Here is a 17470-nt window from a genome sequence, read left to right on the forward strand (position 1 = left end):
TGCCCAGGGATGTGCAGGTTAGGGTGGATTGGCCGTGCTAAATTGTCCCCGTAGTGTCCAGGGATGTACAGGTTAGGGTGGATTGGCCCGTGCTAAATTGTCCCCGTAGTGCCCAGGGATGTGCAGGTTAGGGTGGATTGGCCGTGCTAAATTGTCCCCGTAGTGCCCAGGGATGTGCAGGTTAGGGTGGATTGGCCCGTGCTAAATTGTCCCCGTAGCGCCCAGGGATGTACAGGTTAGGGTGGATTGGCCGTGCTAAATTGTCCCCGTAGTGCCCAGGGATGTACAGGTTAGGGTGGGATTGGCCCGTGCTAAATTGTCCCCGTAGCGCCCAGGGATGTACAGGTTAGGGTGGATTGGCCCGTGCTAAATTGACCCCGTAGTGCCCAAGGATGTACAGGTTAGGGTGGATTGGCCCGTGCTAAATTGTCCCCGTAGCGCCCAGGGATGTACAGGTTAGGGTGGATTGGCCCGTGCTAAATTGTCCCGTAGTGCCCAGGGATGTGCAGGTTAGGGTGGATTGGCCGTGCTAAATTGTCCCGTAGTGCCCAGGGATGTGCAGGTTAGGGTGGATTGGCCCGTGCTAAATTGTCCCCGTAGTGCCCAGGGATGTACAGGTTAGGGTGGGATTGGCCTGTGCTAAATTGTCCCCGTAGTGCCCAGGGATGTGCAGGTTAGGGTGGATTGGCCGTGCTAAATTGTCCCGTAGTGCCCAGGGATGTACAGGTTAGGGTGGATTGGCAGTGCTAAATTGTCCCCGTAGTGCCCAGGGATGTTGGGGTTAGGGTGGATTGGCCGTGCTAAATTGTCCCCGTAGTGCCCAGGGATGTACAGGTTAGGGTGGATTGGCCCGTGCTAAATTGTCCCCGTAGTGCCCAGGGATGTACAGGTTAGGGTGGGATTGGCCCGTGCTAAATTGTCCCCATAGTGCCCAGGGATGTGCAGGTTAGGGTGGATTGGCCCGTGCTAAATTGTCCCCATAGTGCCCAGGGATGTGCAGGTTAGGGTGGATTGGCCCGTGCTAAATTGTCCCCGTAGTGCCCAGGGATGTGCAGGTTAGGGTGGATTGGCCCGTGCTAAATTGTCCCCGTAGTGCCCAGGGATGTTCAGGTTAGGGTGGATTGGCCCGTGCTAAATTGTCCCCATAGTGCCCAGGGATGTACAGGTTAGGGTGGATTGGCCCGTGCTAAATTGTCCCCATAGTGCCCAGGGATGTACAGGTTAGGGTGGATTGGCCCGTGCTAAATTGTCCCCGTCGTGCCCAGGGATGAGCAGGTTAGGGTGGATTGGCTGTGCTAAATTGTCCCCGTCGTGCCCAGGGATGAGCAGGTTAGGATGCCAACCCGATGGGCCGAATGACCTGATCCCACGCTGTGGGGGGGGGAGGGGGTTTGTGTGATCCTGGGTGTGTCTGTGCGCCGATCCCCTTTCTCCGCTCGGCGAGGATGTTCGTTAGCAACGGCGTAGGCCGCACTCTTGACCGGGCCTTTCCCGAACTCCTTCCCCAGGGGCGACGACACTCACAACCGAGGTGCGAGGGAGAGCCCCTGAGCCGGTCACTGAGGCGAACGGCGCCTTTAAGCCGAGGCCTCGTCCTTCCGAACAGGCAGGAGGCTCACTCCCGGGCCACAGGCCTCGGGGAGCGACACTAGGCCCGGCGGGGCCTACTCTCAAAGGTGGATCGCCCTTGAGGTTCGGCGTCTCCCCTCAAAGTATCCTCTGTCAGTCACATTTGCTTTTCTGACAGCAAAGGCAAGTGTTTTGTTCAGGAAACTGTTGCAATTACCAGTCTTCTTGACGCATGCTCCCACGGGCCCCCGTCGTTCAACTCTTCCTGGATCCTGAGGCCTGGGACGACACAGATTGACGTCCCAGTGAGTGCTCGCCGACCGAGGGACCCCATGACTCACAGGACCTCCCCAGAGGCTTCACAAGGGGGGAGCGGAGGGGAGGAGGATTGAGGGCTTGCGAGGTGTGAGGCTGACCCGAGGGAGCCAAGGACCTGCAGAGGAGAGGGGTGGAAGGGGAAGAGAGAGCTTCAGGTCATCACTCTGGACGACGCGGAGCGTTGCGACACAAGGGTGAGGGAGGAACAGCAAGATCCCGCGGCCGGACCAAACTCCCACACAGGCCTGGTCTCAGAGGAACACCTGTTCTTCCGTCGCATGGGTCAGGTAGGACTCAGAGATAGGGGACGGAGCGGGGACGGTGGGAGGGTCAGTGCTGAGGGAGTGGGGGCTGTGGGAGGGTCAGTACTGAGGGAGTGGGGGCTGTGGGAGGGTTAGTGCTGAGGGAGTGGGCGCTGTGGGAGGGTCAGTACTGAGGGAGTGGGGGCTGTGGGAGGGTTAGTGCTGAGGGAGGGTCAGTGCTGAGGGGAGTGGGGGCTGAGGGAGGGTCAGTGCTGAGGGAGTGGGCGCTGTGGGAGGGTCAGTGCTGAGGGAGGGTCAGTGCTGAGGGGAGTGGGGGCTGAGGGAGGGTCAGTGCTGAGGGAGTGGGCGCTGTGGGAGGGTCAGTGCTGAGGGAGGGTCAGCGCTGAGGGAGGGTCAGTGCTGAGGGAGGGTCAGTGCTGAGGGAGGGTCAGTGCTGAGGGAGTGGGCGCTGTGGGAGGGTCAGTACTGAGGGAGTGGGGGCTGTGGGAGGGTTAGTGCTGAGGGAGTGGGCGCTGTGGGAGGGTCAGTACTGAGGGAGTGGGGGCTGTGGGAGGGTTAGTGCTGAGGGAGGGTCAGTGCTGAGGGAGTGGGGGCTGTGGGAGGGTCAGTGCTGAGGGAGGGTCAGTGCTGAGGGGAGTGGGGGCTGAGGGAGGGTCAGTGCTGAGGGAGTGGGCGCTGTGGGAGGGTCAGTGCTGAGGGAGGGTCAGTGCTGAGGGGAGTGGGGGCTGAGGGAGGGTCAGTGCTGAGGGAGTGGGCGCTGTGGGAGGGTCAGTGCTGAGGGAGTGGGTGCTGTGGGAGGGTCAGTGCTGAGGGAGTGGGTGCTGTGGGAGGGTCAGTGCTGAGGGAGTGGGTGCTGTGAGAGGGTCAGTGCTGAGGGAGTGGGTGCTGTGGGAGGGTCAGTGCTGAGGGAGTGGGTGCTGTGGGAGGGTCAGTGCTGAGGGAGTGGGTGCTGTGGGAGGGTCAGTGCTGAGGGAGTGGGTGCTGTGGGAGGGTCAGTGCTGAGGGAGTGGGGGCTGTGGGAGGGTCAGTGCTGAGGGAGTGGGTGCTGTGAGAGGGTCAGTGCTGAGGGAGTGGGCGCTGTGGGAGGGTCAGTCTGAGGGAGTGGGAGCTGTGGGAGGGTCAGTGCTGAGGGAGGGTCAGTGCTGAGGGAGGGTCAGTGTTGAGGGAGGGTCAGTGCTGAGGGGAGTGGGGGCTGAGGGAGGGTCAGTGCTGAGGGAGTGGGGGCTGAGGGAGGGTCAGTGCTGAGGGAGTGGGCGCTGTGGGAGGGTCAGTGCTGAGGGAGTGGGTGCTGTGGGAGTGTCAGTGCTGAGGGAGTGGGGGCTGTGGGAGGGTCAGTGCTGAGGGAGGGTCAGTGCTGAGGGAGGGTCAGTGCTGAGGGAGTGGGGGCTGTGGGAGGGTCAGTGCTGAGGGAGTGGGCGCTGTGGATGGGTCAGTGCTGAGGGAGTGGGGGCTGTGGGAGGGTCAGTGCTGAGGGAGCGGGGGCTGTGGGAGGGTCAGTGCTGAGGGAGGGTCAGTGCTGAGGGAGCGGGGGCTGTGGGAGGGTCAGTGCTGAGGGAGTGGGGGCTGTGGGAGGGTCAGTGCTGTGGGAGTGGGGGCTGTGGGAGGGTCAGTGCTGTGGGAGTGGGGGCTGTGGGAGGGTCAGTGCTGTGGGAGTGGGGGCTGTGGGAGGGTCAGGGCTGATGGGAGCCAGCTGATTGGTTGAACCCTGCCCGTTTTGTCTCCTTCTAGGCGATGGACGCCAATGCCACTCTGCCGGGCAACTGGAGCCTGTGGGACGAGGACTGGGGGGAGGAGGAGGAAGAGGACTACCATGAACACCATGTGGAGGCGCTGTTGAACCAAACCCAGCCCATCAGGAGGTCCCTCACCGTTGTCTCCATGGTGGCCTACGCCGCCATCTTTGTCCTGGGCGTCCCCGGCAATGTCGCCGTGTTGTGGGTGGCAGGTTTCCTGATGGCCAGGCGCCCGGTCACCGTCTGGTACCTCAACCTCTCGGTGGCCGACCTCCTGCTGTGCCTGACCCTGCCCTTCCTGCTCACCCAGTTGGCCATGGACTTCCGGTGGCCCTTCGGCCCCTTCCTCTGCAAGCTGCTGCCCTGGCTCACCGTGCTCAACATGTACGCCAGTGTCTTCGTGCTGACCGGCATCTCGGTGGACCGCTGCCTGGCCGCGCTGCTGCCCCTCTGGTCCCACAGGCAGCGCTCTCTGGGCCGGGCCCGGCTCTCCTGCGCCTCGGCCTGGGGCCTGGCCCTGCTGATGTCGCTCCCCAGCCTCCTGTACCGGCGCACGGCGCAGGTTGCCGCCGAGTTCCCCGTCCGGTGCATCGCCGACTACGGGGAGGCGTTGGGGCCTAGGCACCGCGCCATCAGCCTGGCCCGCTTCGTCTTCGCCTTCCTGCTCCCCCTGGTGGTCATCGCCGCCAGCAACGGCCTCATCGCCCACAGACTCCGGGCCTCCCGCTTCTCCCGGCCAAAGAGCCGGAGACCTTGCCGCCTCTTGTTGACGGTGCTGCTCGGGTTCTTCCTGTGCTGGACCCCCTACCACGTGGTGGGCCTGCTCTTCCTGTCCGGTGACTGGAGGCTCCAGCTCTGGGCCCAGACGGTCGACCCCGCCGCCATCAGCCTGGCCTACCTCAACAGCTGCCTCAACCCCTTCCTGTACGCCTTCGCCGGGCGCCAGGGCCAGGGGCAGCTCCGAAGAGGCCTGAAGGAGCTCCTGGAGGGCGCCTTCGAGGAGGAAAGCTCCCTGGCCTCCACCCGGCCCAAGCCCATGTTACCGACGGTCAGCGAGAAGACAAAGGCCCCAGGCCTGGAGCCCTCCGGTTTGGTGGGCCCGTCCTTGGTGACAATTTGACTCGGCCGCTCCCGCCAGGACATCCCCCCTGGATGCTCGGAAGTCTCCAGATGGCCAACTGAACACCCTCACCCCCCACCTCCCTCTTTATAAGTACTCGAGGTGGTCAATTTAACCATCCCCCCAGCAGCAATCTCTCTTTATAAGTACTCGAGGTGGTCAATTTAACCATCCCCCCAGCAGCAATCTCTCTTTATAAGTACTCGAGGTGGTCAATTTAACCATCCCCCAGCAGCAATCTCTCTTTATAAGTACTCGAGGTGGTCAATTTAACCATCTCCCAGCAGCAATCTCTCTTTATAAATACTCGAGGTGGTCAATTTAGCCATCCCCCAGCAGCAATCTCTCTTTATAAGTACTCGAGGTGGTCAATTTAACCATCTCCCAGCAGCAATCTCTCTTTATAAGTACTCGAGGTGGTCAATTTAACCATCCCCCCAGCAGCAATATCTCTTTATAAGTACTCGAGGTGGTCAATTTAACCATCCCCCAGCATCAATCTCTCTTTATAAGTACTCGAGATGGTCAATTTAACCATCTCCCAGCAGCAATCTCTCTTTATAAGTACTCGAGGTGGTCAATTTAACCATCCCCCCAGCAGCAATCTCTCTTTATAAGTACTCGAGGTGGTCAATTTAACCATCCCCCAACAGCAATTTCTCTTTATAAGTACTCGAGGTGGTCAATTTAACCATCCCCCAACAGCAATCTCTCTTTATAAGTACTCGAGGTGGTCAATTTAACAACACCCCAGCAGTAATCTCTCTTTATAAGTACTCGAGGTGGTCAATTTAACCATCCCCCAGCAGCAATTTCTCTTTATAAGTACTCGAGGTGGTCAATTTAACCATCCCCCAACAGCAATCTCTCTTTATAAGTACTCGAGGTGGTCAATTTAACCATCCCCCAACAGCAATCTCTCTTTATAAGTACTCGAGGTGGTCAATTTAACAACACCCCAGCAGTAATCTCTCTTTATATGTACTCGAGGTGGTCAATTTAACCATCCCCCAACAGCAATCTCTCTTTATAAGTTCTCGAGGTGGTCAATTTAACCATCCCCCAGCAGCAATCTCTCTTTATAAGTACTCGAGGTGGTCAATTTAACCATCCTCCAGCAGCAATCTCTCTTTATAAGTACGTAAGATCATTGATATTGTGTTGAAGATGACGATATGTACTGTGCCTTTAAGAGAGGTCGTGCTGCAGCTGTACAAAACTCTGACGCGGCCGCACTTGGAGTATCGCGCCCAGTTCTGGTCACCGCATTATAGGAAGGATGTAGAAGCTTTGGAAAAGGTGCAGAGGAGATTTCCCAGGATGTTGCCTCGGTATGGGAAGGAAGGTCTTACGAGGAAAGGCTGAGGGACTTGAGGCTGTTTTCGTTAGAGAGAAGGAGGTGACTTAATAGAGGCGTGGAAGATAATCCGAGGGTTCGATCGGGTGGACAGGGAGAGCCTTTTCCCTCAGATGGTGATGGCTAGCACCAGGGGACACAGCTTTAAACTGAGGGGGTGATAGATACAGGACAGATGGCAGAGGGAGTTTCTTTACTCAGAGGGTAGGAGGGGGCGTGGAACGCACTGCCTGTAACTGTAGTAGACTCGCCAACTTCAAATGGGCATTTAAATGGGCATTGGGTAGGCATATGGATGAGGATGGAATAGTGTAGGTTAGATGGGTGTCAGATTGGTTCCACGGGCCGAAGGGCCTGTACTGCGCTGGAATGTTCTATGTTCTGTGAGAGACTGAATGCTATTTACCAGAGCAGTTCCAGAGTGTACTGACAAATTGTAAATATGTAGTATTTGGCTATGACATCGATACCTGAGTTCTGGTTGCTGTTTTGACAACAATTCGAATTTCACCAACCAGTTAAAATTATGCCCCAGGATACTAAAACCCAGTGAGTTTGAATTTATTGTTTTGTCAACCTTGAACAAATGACATGATCCAATGTTGGGGATATAAAAAAGACAGGCATTTTGAAAATTGGTGACAGAGCAACTGCTATGGAGAGAAACCCCCACCCCAGACATACATACACACACACACACTCACACACACACACAAAACCACTCAGACACTCACATACACACACACATCTACACAGACATACACACACTCCCACCCACACAGACAACAACCACACAGACACTCACACACTCACACACAACCACACACACACACACAAAACTGCACAGACACTCACACACACACATCTACACAGACATACACACACTCCCACCCAGACACTCTCACACACACACACAAAACCACACAGACACACACACACACACATATCCACACAGACACTCACACACTCACACACAACCACACACACACACACAAAACCGCACAGACACTCACACACACACATCTACACAGACATACACACACTCCCACCCACACAGACAACAACCACACAGACACTCACACACTCACACACAACCACACACACACAAAACTGCACAGACACTCACACACACACATCTACACAGACATACACACACTCCCACCCAGACACTCTCACACACACACACACAAAACCACACAGACACACACACACACACACATATCCACACAGACACTCACACACATCCACACACACAGCCCCACACTCACATATGCACCCTCTCTCAGACCTAGACCCCCTTTACACTCACACGGTCACACTCACAACCCCCCCCCCACCCCAGACACACACTCACACACACATACACACCCACATACTCACATTCACACAAACACACTCACACAAACACACACACACGGACACACATACACACCCACACACAAACACACATACACATCCACACACTCACACAAACACACTCCCAGCCACACACTCACACTCCCACAACCACACACACACTCCCACAGACTTAGACCCCTTTACACTCTCTCACACTCCCACAACCACACACACTCCCACAGACTTAGACCCCTTTACACTCTCTCTCTCACACAAACACACACATATACACTCTCTCATAGACACTCACAATCCTCCTCCTTAGACACACACATACTCTCACACACCCACACACACACACACACCCACACACAAACACTCACACTCTCACAAACACACCACTCACACTCACCCACACATTCACGCTCAGGCTCACACCCACACACACACACCCAGACACCCCCACACACACCCCCCCCCACACACACACATAACCATCTGGGGGGGTGAATTTGTACCTGCAGAGTTACTTTGTTCTTTGCTCCAAAACTGCATGAATCCACGTCAGACTCTGCTCACTCACGTTTTAGATTAGAATCAGTATGAACATTCCGGCACAGACAGCAGCACACAGGGGGGCTAACACCTTCAACACATTATCTGGGCTGGCACCAATTGTTACAGTTAACCTGAGAATGTAACTTTTTTTAAAAAGTTTTGTGATTTGCACATCAAAGAAGTGAAACTATCAGGGTCATTCTAACAGGTGAGAGAGTTAACAAACAATCATGGTATTTTTCAATGTATAATTTCAGTTACATCACACTGTAAGTTTTTGCTATAAATTCTGTGTCTTACAATTGTGTACTCCACAACCACCTGTTGAAGGAGCGTCGCTCCGAAAGCTTGTGTGCTTCCAATTAAACCTGTTGGACTATAACCTGGTGTTGTGTGATTTTTAACTTTGTACACCCCGGTCCAACACCAGTGTCTCCAAATCATGGCCTCCGAGAGAGATAGAGAGACCCAGGAAATTAGGAAACCCTCTCTCTCAAAGGTATCTTTTCATATATTTGCAGTAAAAAGAAGGAAGAGGATCTTCAGGCAGGAGAAGATAAACAGCAAAGACAACAGCAGCTGAGCGGCTTTGAAATTAAGTTGATGTAATTTTAATAAGTCTTTTACTGGAACAGCGTATTGGTATAGAGCTGGAGGCAGGTATTAAGCAGTTCAGAGAAAGGTTGGAGGGGGCTTAGCGTTCTGAATAGTTGTTGCTTAATGTTCACTTTTAGAGGTAAGGAATTAAATTGATATTTTCTTCAAATAGTGGAATTTGGGGAGTTCTCTATCACTCATAACTTTTACAATTGCAAGGCAAGGCGAGGTTTTCTGGTTGCTTGGTGTATTAACACAAGGGGTCACCGCTGTGACTTAACAATTCGACAATCCCACAGCAACAATCTCTCTTTGTAACTGCTTAAATAGTTATAAAGAGAGGCTACTGCTAGGGAATTGTTATAAGTACTCGAGATATTCAATTTAACAATTGCCCCCAAGCAGCCATCCCTCCTTATAAGTGCTCTGGATAATCAATTCGACAACAGCCAGCTAGAGTCCGTCTTCCTCAATGCACGAGAGAGGTGGAGATCTAGAGCACAGAGAAGGCTCTTTGGCCCATCGGAGTTGTACTGTCTCCGATATAGTAAGATCCCATTACCAGGTTAATTTGGAAAATAGGTTTCAGCTGCATTTGAGAGAGAGAGAGAGAGAGGAAGACAATGTCTCCTACCTCTTCAAGACCCCAAAATCCAAATCTATAAATCCCTGGTTCTATGGGAACTTCACCACACCCAGCCAGGCTGCATGTGTTGTTCTAACATTTACTTTAAAAATCTCACACGTGGTTCTGGTACCTGCTCTTCATCTCTGTCTTAAAACCTTGCATCATAGAAAGAAAATACACTTATTAAAGGTGAGAGTTATTGTTGGGGTTCCGAAATTAAATACCCTGAGCACTAATAAAGGGAGACCGCTGCTGGGTAATTACTGAATTAAATACCCTGAGCACTTATACAGAGAGGCTGCTGCTGGGTAATTACTGAATTAAATACCCTGAGCACTTATAAAGGGAGACCGCTGCTGGGTAATTACTGAATTAAATACCCTGAGCATTTATACAGAGAGAGACCGCTGTTGGGTAATTACTGAATTAAATACCCTGAGCACCTACAAAGGGAGACCACTGCTGGGTAATTACTGAATTAAATACCCTGAGCACTTATAAAGGGAGACCGCTGCTGGGTAATTACTGAATTAAATACCCTGAGCACTTAGAAAGGGAGACCGCTGTTGGGTAATTACTGAATTAAATACCCTGAGCACTTATACAGAGAGACCACTGCTGGGAAATTACTGTATTAAATACCCTGAGCACTTATACAGAGAGACCGCTGCTGGGTAATTACTGAATTAAATACCCTGAGCACTTAGAAAGGGAGACCGCTGTTGGGTAATTACTGAATTAAATACCCTGAGCACTTATACAGAGAGACTGCTGCTGGGAAATTACTGTATTAAATACCCTGAGCACTTATACAGAGAGACCGCTGTTGGGTAATTACTGAATTAAATACCCTGAGCACTTACAAAGGGAGACCGCTGCTGGGAAATTACTGTATTAAATACCCTGAGCACTTATACAGAGAGACCGCTGTTGGGTAATTACTGAATTAAATACCCTGAGCACTTATAAAGACAGACCACTGCTGGGCAATTACTGAATTAAATACCCTGAGCACTTATAGAGAGAGACCGCTGCTAGGTAATTACTGTATTAAATACCCTGAGCACTTATACAGAGAGACCGCTGCTGGGTAATTACTGAATTAAATACCCTGAGCACTTATAAAGGGAGACCGCTGCTGGGAAATTACTGAATTAAATACCGGGAGCACTTATACAGAGAGACCACTGCTGGGTAATTACTGAATTAAATACCCTGAGCACTTATACAGAGAGACCGCTGCTGGGTAATTACTGAATTAAATACCCTGAGCACTTATAAAGGGAGACCGCTGCTGGGAAATTACTGAATTAAATACCGGGAGCACTTATACAGAGAGACCACTGCTGGGTAATTACTGAATTAAATACCCTGAGCACTTAGAAAGGGAGACCACTGCTGGGTAATTACTGAATTAAATACCCTGAGCACTTATAAAGGGGGACCGCTGCTGGGTAATTACTGTATTAAATACCCTGAGCACTTATACAGAGAGACCGCTGCTGGGTAATTACTGAATTAAATACCCTGAGCACTTATACAGAGAGACCGCTGTTGGGTAATTAATGCATTAAATACCCTGAGCACTTATAGAGAGAGACCGCTGTTGGGTAATTACTGAATGAAATACCCTGAGCACTTATAAAGGGGGACCGCTGCTGGGAAATTACTGTATTAAATACCCTGAGCACTTATACAGAGAGACCGCTGCTGGGTAATTACTGTATTAAATACCCTGAGCACTTATACAGAGAGACCGCTGCTGGGTAATTACTGAATTAAATACCCTGAGCACTTATAGAGAGAGACCACTGCTGGGTAATTACTGTATTAAATACCCTGAGCACTTGTAAAGGGAGACCGCTGCTAGGTAATGACTGAATTAAATACCCTGAGCACTTATAGAGAGAGACCGCTGCTGGGTAATTACTGAATCAAATACCCTGAGCACTTATACAGAGAGACTGCTGCTGGGAAATTACTGATTTAAATACCCTGAGCACTTATACAGAGAGACCACTGCTGGGTAATTACTGTATTAAATACCCTGAGCACTTATACAGAGAGACCACTGCTGGGTAATTACTGAATTAAATACCCTGAGCACTTATACAGAGAGACCACTGCTGGGTAATTACTGTATTAAATACCCTGAGCACTTATAGAGAGAGACCACTGCCCGGTAATTACTGTATTAAATACCCTGAGCACTTATAGAGAGAGACCGCTGCTGGGTAATTACTGAATTAAATACCCTGAGCACTTATACAGAGAGACCACTGCTGGGTAATTACTGTATTAAATACCCTGAGCACTTATACAGAGAGACCACTGCTGGGTAATTACTGTATTAAATACCCTGAGCACTTATAGAGAGAGACCGTTGCTGGGTAATTACTGTATTAAATATCCTGAGCACTTATACAGAGAGACCGCTGCTGGGTAATTACTGAATTAAATACCCTGAGCACTTATAGAGAGAGACCACTGCCCGGTAATTACTGTATTAAATACCCTGAGCACTTATACAGAGAGACCACTGCTGGGTAATTACTGAATTAAATACCCTGAGCACTTATAAAGGGAGACCGCTGTTGGGTAATTACTGAATTAAATACCCTGAGCACTTATAAAGAGAGTCCGCTGCTGGGTAATTACTGAATTAAATACCCTGAGCACTTATACGGAGAGACCGCTGCTGGGTAATTACTGTATTAAATACCCTGAGCACTTATAAAGGGAGACCGCTGTTGGGTAATTACTGAATTAAATACCCTGAGCACTTATACAGAGAGACCGCTGCTGGGTAATTACTGTAATAAATACCCAGAGCACTTATGCAGAGCGTCCGCTGCTGGGTAATTACTGTAATAAATACCCAGAGCACTTATGCAGAGCGTCCGCTGCTGGGTAATTACTGTATTAAATACTCTGAGCACTTATAACGGGAGACCGCTGTTGGGTAATTACTGTATAAAATACCCTGAGTACTTATACAGGGCGACCGCTTGCTGGGCAAATACTGTATTAAATACCCTGAATCACATTGTGTCTCCTTCAGATGAAAGTTTATTTGGTCTCTCCCTCCAACTGATGCCTGGACCTTCATCAAAGTTTGTAAATTAAATCTCAAAAGCAACTTGTCTCTTGTGAGATTATTCTGACCATAAGTGGTTATTGCTGTCTCTCTCTCTCTCTCTCTGGGGCAGTACCAGAGAGTCATGGCGTCGTACACTAGAAAAACAGACCGTTCGGCCCAACCAGTCTGTGCTGACCCCAACCCCAAACCAAACTAGCCCTGGCCCCGTATCCCTCCAAATCTATTTCCTATTTCTGGGCTCATCCAAAAGTCCTTCAGACACGTTGCGACATGATCCCGCATCCACCACCCCCTTCAGGACGTCCGTCCCACACGTGAACCACCCTCCATGGAAACAAATTGGACCCCCCACCCCCCGCCTGTCTTTTTAAAATCTCTCTCCTCCAACCTGAACAACCAGGCGCTCCCTCACCGTCAAATCCGCCCCCAACCTGGGAGTCATGAAGCCGAGTCTGACACCACTGCGATAATTATCCCGGAAACAGCCAGGGGGGAATGCTTTACCCTGGATTCCGATGAGGAATACCGAACGGCCTGGACAGATGGGATGTGGGGAAGTTATTTCTGCTGGTAGGAGAGACTAGGACACCAGGGCACAGCCTCAGAGCAGAACACTTGTAAAGACAGACCGCTGCTGGGTAATTACTGTATTAAATACCCTGAGCACTTATAAAGGGAGACCGCTGCTGGGTAATTACTGAATTAAATACCCTGAGCACTTATAGAGGGAGACACCGCTGCTGGGTAATTACTGAATTAAATACCCTGAGCACTTATAAAGGGAGACCGCTGCTGGGTAATTACTGAATTAAATACCCTGAGTATTTATAAAGGGAGACCGCTGCTGGGTAATTACTGAATTAAATACCCTGAGTATTTATAAAGGGAGACCGCTGCTGGGTAACTACTGAATTAAATACCCTGAGCACTTATAAAGGGAGACCGCTGCTGGGTAATTACTGAATTAAATACCCTGAGCACTTATAAAGGGAGACCGCTGCTGGGTAATTACTGAATTAAATACCCTGAGCACTTATAGAGGGAGACACCGCTGCTGGGTAATTACTGAATTAAATACCCTGAGCACTTATAAAGGGAGACCGCTGCTGGGTAATTACTGAATTAAATACCCTGAGTATTTATAAAGGGAGACCGCTGCTGGGTAACTACTGAATTAAATACCCTGAGTATTTATAAAGGGAGACCGCTGCTGGGTAACTACTGAATTAAATACCCTGAGTATTTATAAAGGGAGACCGCTGCTGGGTAACTACTGAATTAAATACCCTGAGCACTTATAAAGGGAGACCGCTGCTGGGTAATTACTGAATTAAATACCCTGAGCACTTATAAAGGGAGACCGCTGCTGGGTAATTACTGAATTAAATACCCTGAGTATTTATAAAGGGAGACCGCTGCTGGGTAACTACTGAATTAAATACCCTGAGCACTTATAAAGGGAGACCGCTGCTGGGTAATTACTGAATTAAATACCCTGAGCACTTATAAAGGGAGACCGCTGCTGGGTAATTACTGAATTAAATACCCTGAGCACTTATACAGAGAGACCACTGCTGGGTAATTACTGTATTAAATACTCTGAGCACTTATAAAGGGAGACCGCTGCTGGGTAATTACTGAATTAAATACCCTGAGCACTTATAAAGGGAGACCGCTGCTGGGTAATTACTGAATTAAATACCCTGAGCACTTATACAGAGAGACCGCTGCTGGGTAATTACTGAATTAAATACCCTGAGCACTTATAAAGGGAGACCGCTGCTGGGTAATTACTGAATTAAATACCCTGAGCACATATAGAGAGAGACCGCTGCTGGGTAATTACTGTATTAAATACTCTGAGCACTTATAAAGGGAGACCGCTGCTGGGTAATTACTGAATTAAATACCCTGAGTATTTATAAAGGGAGACCGCTGCTGGGTAATTACTGAATTAAATACCTTGAGCACTTATACAGAGAGACCACTGCTGGGTAATTACTGTATTAAATACCCTGAGCACTTATAGAGAGAGACCGCTGCTGGGTAATTACTGAATTAAATACCCTGAGCACTTATACAGAGAGACCACTGCTGGGTAATTACTGTATTAAATACCCTGAGCACTTATACAGAGAGACCGCTGCTGAGTAATTACTGAATTAAATACCCTGAGCACTTATAGAGGGAGACACCGCTGCTGGGTAATTACTGAATTAAATACCCTGAGCACTTATAAAGGGAGACCGCTGCTGGGTAATTACTGAATTAAATACCCTGAACACATATACAGAGAGACTACTGCTGGGTAATTACTGAATTAAATACCCTGAGCACTTATAAAGGGAGACCGCTGCTGGGTAATTACTGAATTAAATACCCTGAGCACATATACAGAGAGACCACTGCTGGGTAATTACTGCATTAAATACCCTGAGCACTTATACAGAGAGACCGCTGCTGAGTAATTACTGAATTAAATACCCTGAGCACTTATAAAGGGAGACCGCTGCTGGGTAATTACTGAATTAAATACCCTGAACACATATACAGAGAGACTGCTGCTGGGTAATTACTGAATTAAATACCCTGAGCACTTATAAAGGGAGACCGCTGCTGGGTAATTACTGAATTAAATACCCTAAGCACTTATAAAGACAGACCGCTGCTGGGTAATTACTGTATTAAATACCCTGAGCACCTATAGAGAGAGAGACCACTGCTGGGTAATTACTGAATTAAATACCCTGAGCACTTATACAGAGAGACCGCTGCTGGGTAATTACTGTATTAAATAACCTGAGCACTTATACAGAGAGACCGCTGCTGGGTAATTACTGTATTAAATACCCTGAGCACTTATACCGAGAGACCGCTCCTGGGTAATTACTGTATTAAATACCCTGAGCACTTATAGAGAGAGACCGCTGCTGGGTAATTACTGTATTAAATACCCTGAGCACTTACAAAGGGAGACACCGCTGCTGGGTAATTACTGAATTAAATACCCTGAGCACTTATAAAGGGAGACCGCTGCTGGGTAATTACTGAATTAAATACCCTGAACACATATACAGAGAGACCGCTGCTGGGTAATTACTGAATTAAATACCCTGAGCACTTATAAAGGGAGACCGCTGCTGGGTAATTACTGAATTAAATACCCTGAGCACTTATAAAGACAGACCGCTGCTGGGTAATTACTGTATTAAATACCCTGAGCACCTATAGAGAGAGAGACCACTGCTGGGTAATTACTGAATTAAATACCCTGAGCACTTATACAGAGAGACCGCTGCTGGGTAATTACTGTATTAAATACCCTGAGCACTTATAAAGGCAGACCGCTGCTGGGTAATTACTGAATTAAATACCCTGAGTACTTATACAGAGAGACCGCTGCTGGGTAATTACTGTATTAAATACCCTGGGCACTTATAAAGGGAGACCGCTGCTGGGTAATTACTGAATTAAATACCCTGAGCACTTAGAAAGGGAGACCGCTGCTGGGTAATTACTGTATTAAATACCCTGAGCACTTATACAGAGAGACCGCTGCTGGTTAATTGCGGAATTAAATACCCTGAGCACTTACAAAGGGAGATCGCTGTTGGGTAATTACTGAATTAAATACCCTGAGCACTTATACAGAGAGACCGCTGCTGGGTAATTGCTGAATTAAATACCCTGAGCACTTACAAAAGGAGATCGCTGTTGGGTAATTACTGTATTAAATACCTGAGCATTTATAGAGAGAGACCGCTGCTGGGTAATTACTGGATTAAATACCCTGAGTACTTATACAGAGAGACCGCTGCTGGGTAATTACTGTATTAATTACCCTGAGCACTTATACAGAGAGAGACCGCTGCTGGGTAATTACTGAATTAAATAACCTGAGCACTTATTAAGGGAGACCGCTGCTGGGTAATTTCTGCATTGAATACCCTGAGCACTTATACAGGGAGAACGATGCTGGGTAATTACTGAATTAAATACCCTGAGCACTTATAGAGAGAGACCGCTGCTGGGTAATTACTGCATTAAATACCCTGAGCAATTATACAGAGAGACCGCTGCTGGGTAATTACTGTATTAAATACCCTGAGCACTTATAGAGAGAGACCGCTGTTGGGTAATTACTAAACTAAATACCCTGAGCACTTATAAAGGGAGACCGCTGTTGGGTAATTACTGAATTAAATACCCTGAGCACTTATAAAGGGAGACCGCTGCTGGGTAATTACTGAATTAAATACCGTGAGCACTTATAAAGGGAGACCGTTGCTGGGTAATTACTGTATTAAATACCCTGATCACTTATAGAGAGAGACCACTGCTGGGTAATTACTGTATTAAATACCCTGAGCACTTATACAGAGAGATCGCTGCTGGGTAATTACTGTATTAAATACCCTGAGCACTTATAAAGGGAGACCGCTGCTGGGTAATTACTGAATTAAATACCCTGAGCACTTATAAAGGGAGACCGCTGTTGGGTAATTACTGTATTAAATACCCTGAGTACTTATAAAGGGAGACCGCTGCTGGGTAATTACTGAATTAAATACCCTGAGCACTTATAAAGGGAGACCGCTGCTGGGTAATTACTGTATTAAATACCCTGAGCACTTGTAGAGAGAGACCGCTGCTGGGTGTTGTTAAATTGATTATCCTGAGCACCTACTCAGGAGATTCCTCTTCAGCCAGAGAGTGGGAAATCGATGGGATTCACTGCTAGAGAAGGCTGTGGGGGCCAGCTCTTGGAGCGTATTTAAGACGAACATGGAGAGTTTCTTGAGTATCGAGGGGATAAACGGGCGTATGGGGAGGAAGCGGGGAAAATAGAGTTGAATAATGGATCAATTGGCCGAGTCGTCCGGGTGGGC

At 49.3% G+C, this 17470-nt stretch overlaps 1 protein-coding gene across 1 annotated transcript; it reads left to right on the forward strand.

Moving 5' to 3' along the window:
• The first annotated feature begins 1266 nt into the window (after nucleotides 1-1266).
• LOC140473858 (C3a anaphylatoxin chemotactic receptor-like) lies at nucleotides 1267-7493 on the forward strand. The gene is made up of 2 exons (XM_072567645.1): nucleotides 1267-2174; nucleotides 3879-7493. The coding sequence occupies exons 1-2, from the start codon at nucleotides 2166-2168 to the stop codon at nucleotides 5001-5003; spliced, it is 1134 nt and encodes a 377-aa protein (XP_072423746.1). The 5' UTR covers nucleotides 1267-2165; the 3' UTR covers nucleotides 5004-7493.
• Nucleotides 7494-17470: the final 9977 nt, after the last annotated feature.

The sequence above is a fragment of the Chiloscyllium punctatum genome, unplaced genomic scaffold (assembly GCF_047496795.1).
Source record: "Chiloscyllium punctatum isolate Juve2018m unplaced genomic scaffold, sChiPun1.3 scaffold_750, whole genome shotgun sequence".
Lineage (NCBI taxonomy): Eukaryota > Metazoa > Chordata > Chondrichthyes > Orectolobiformes > Hemiscylliidae > Chiloscyllium > Chiloscyllium punctatum.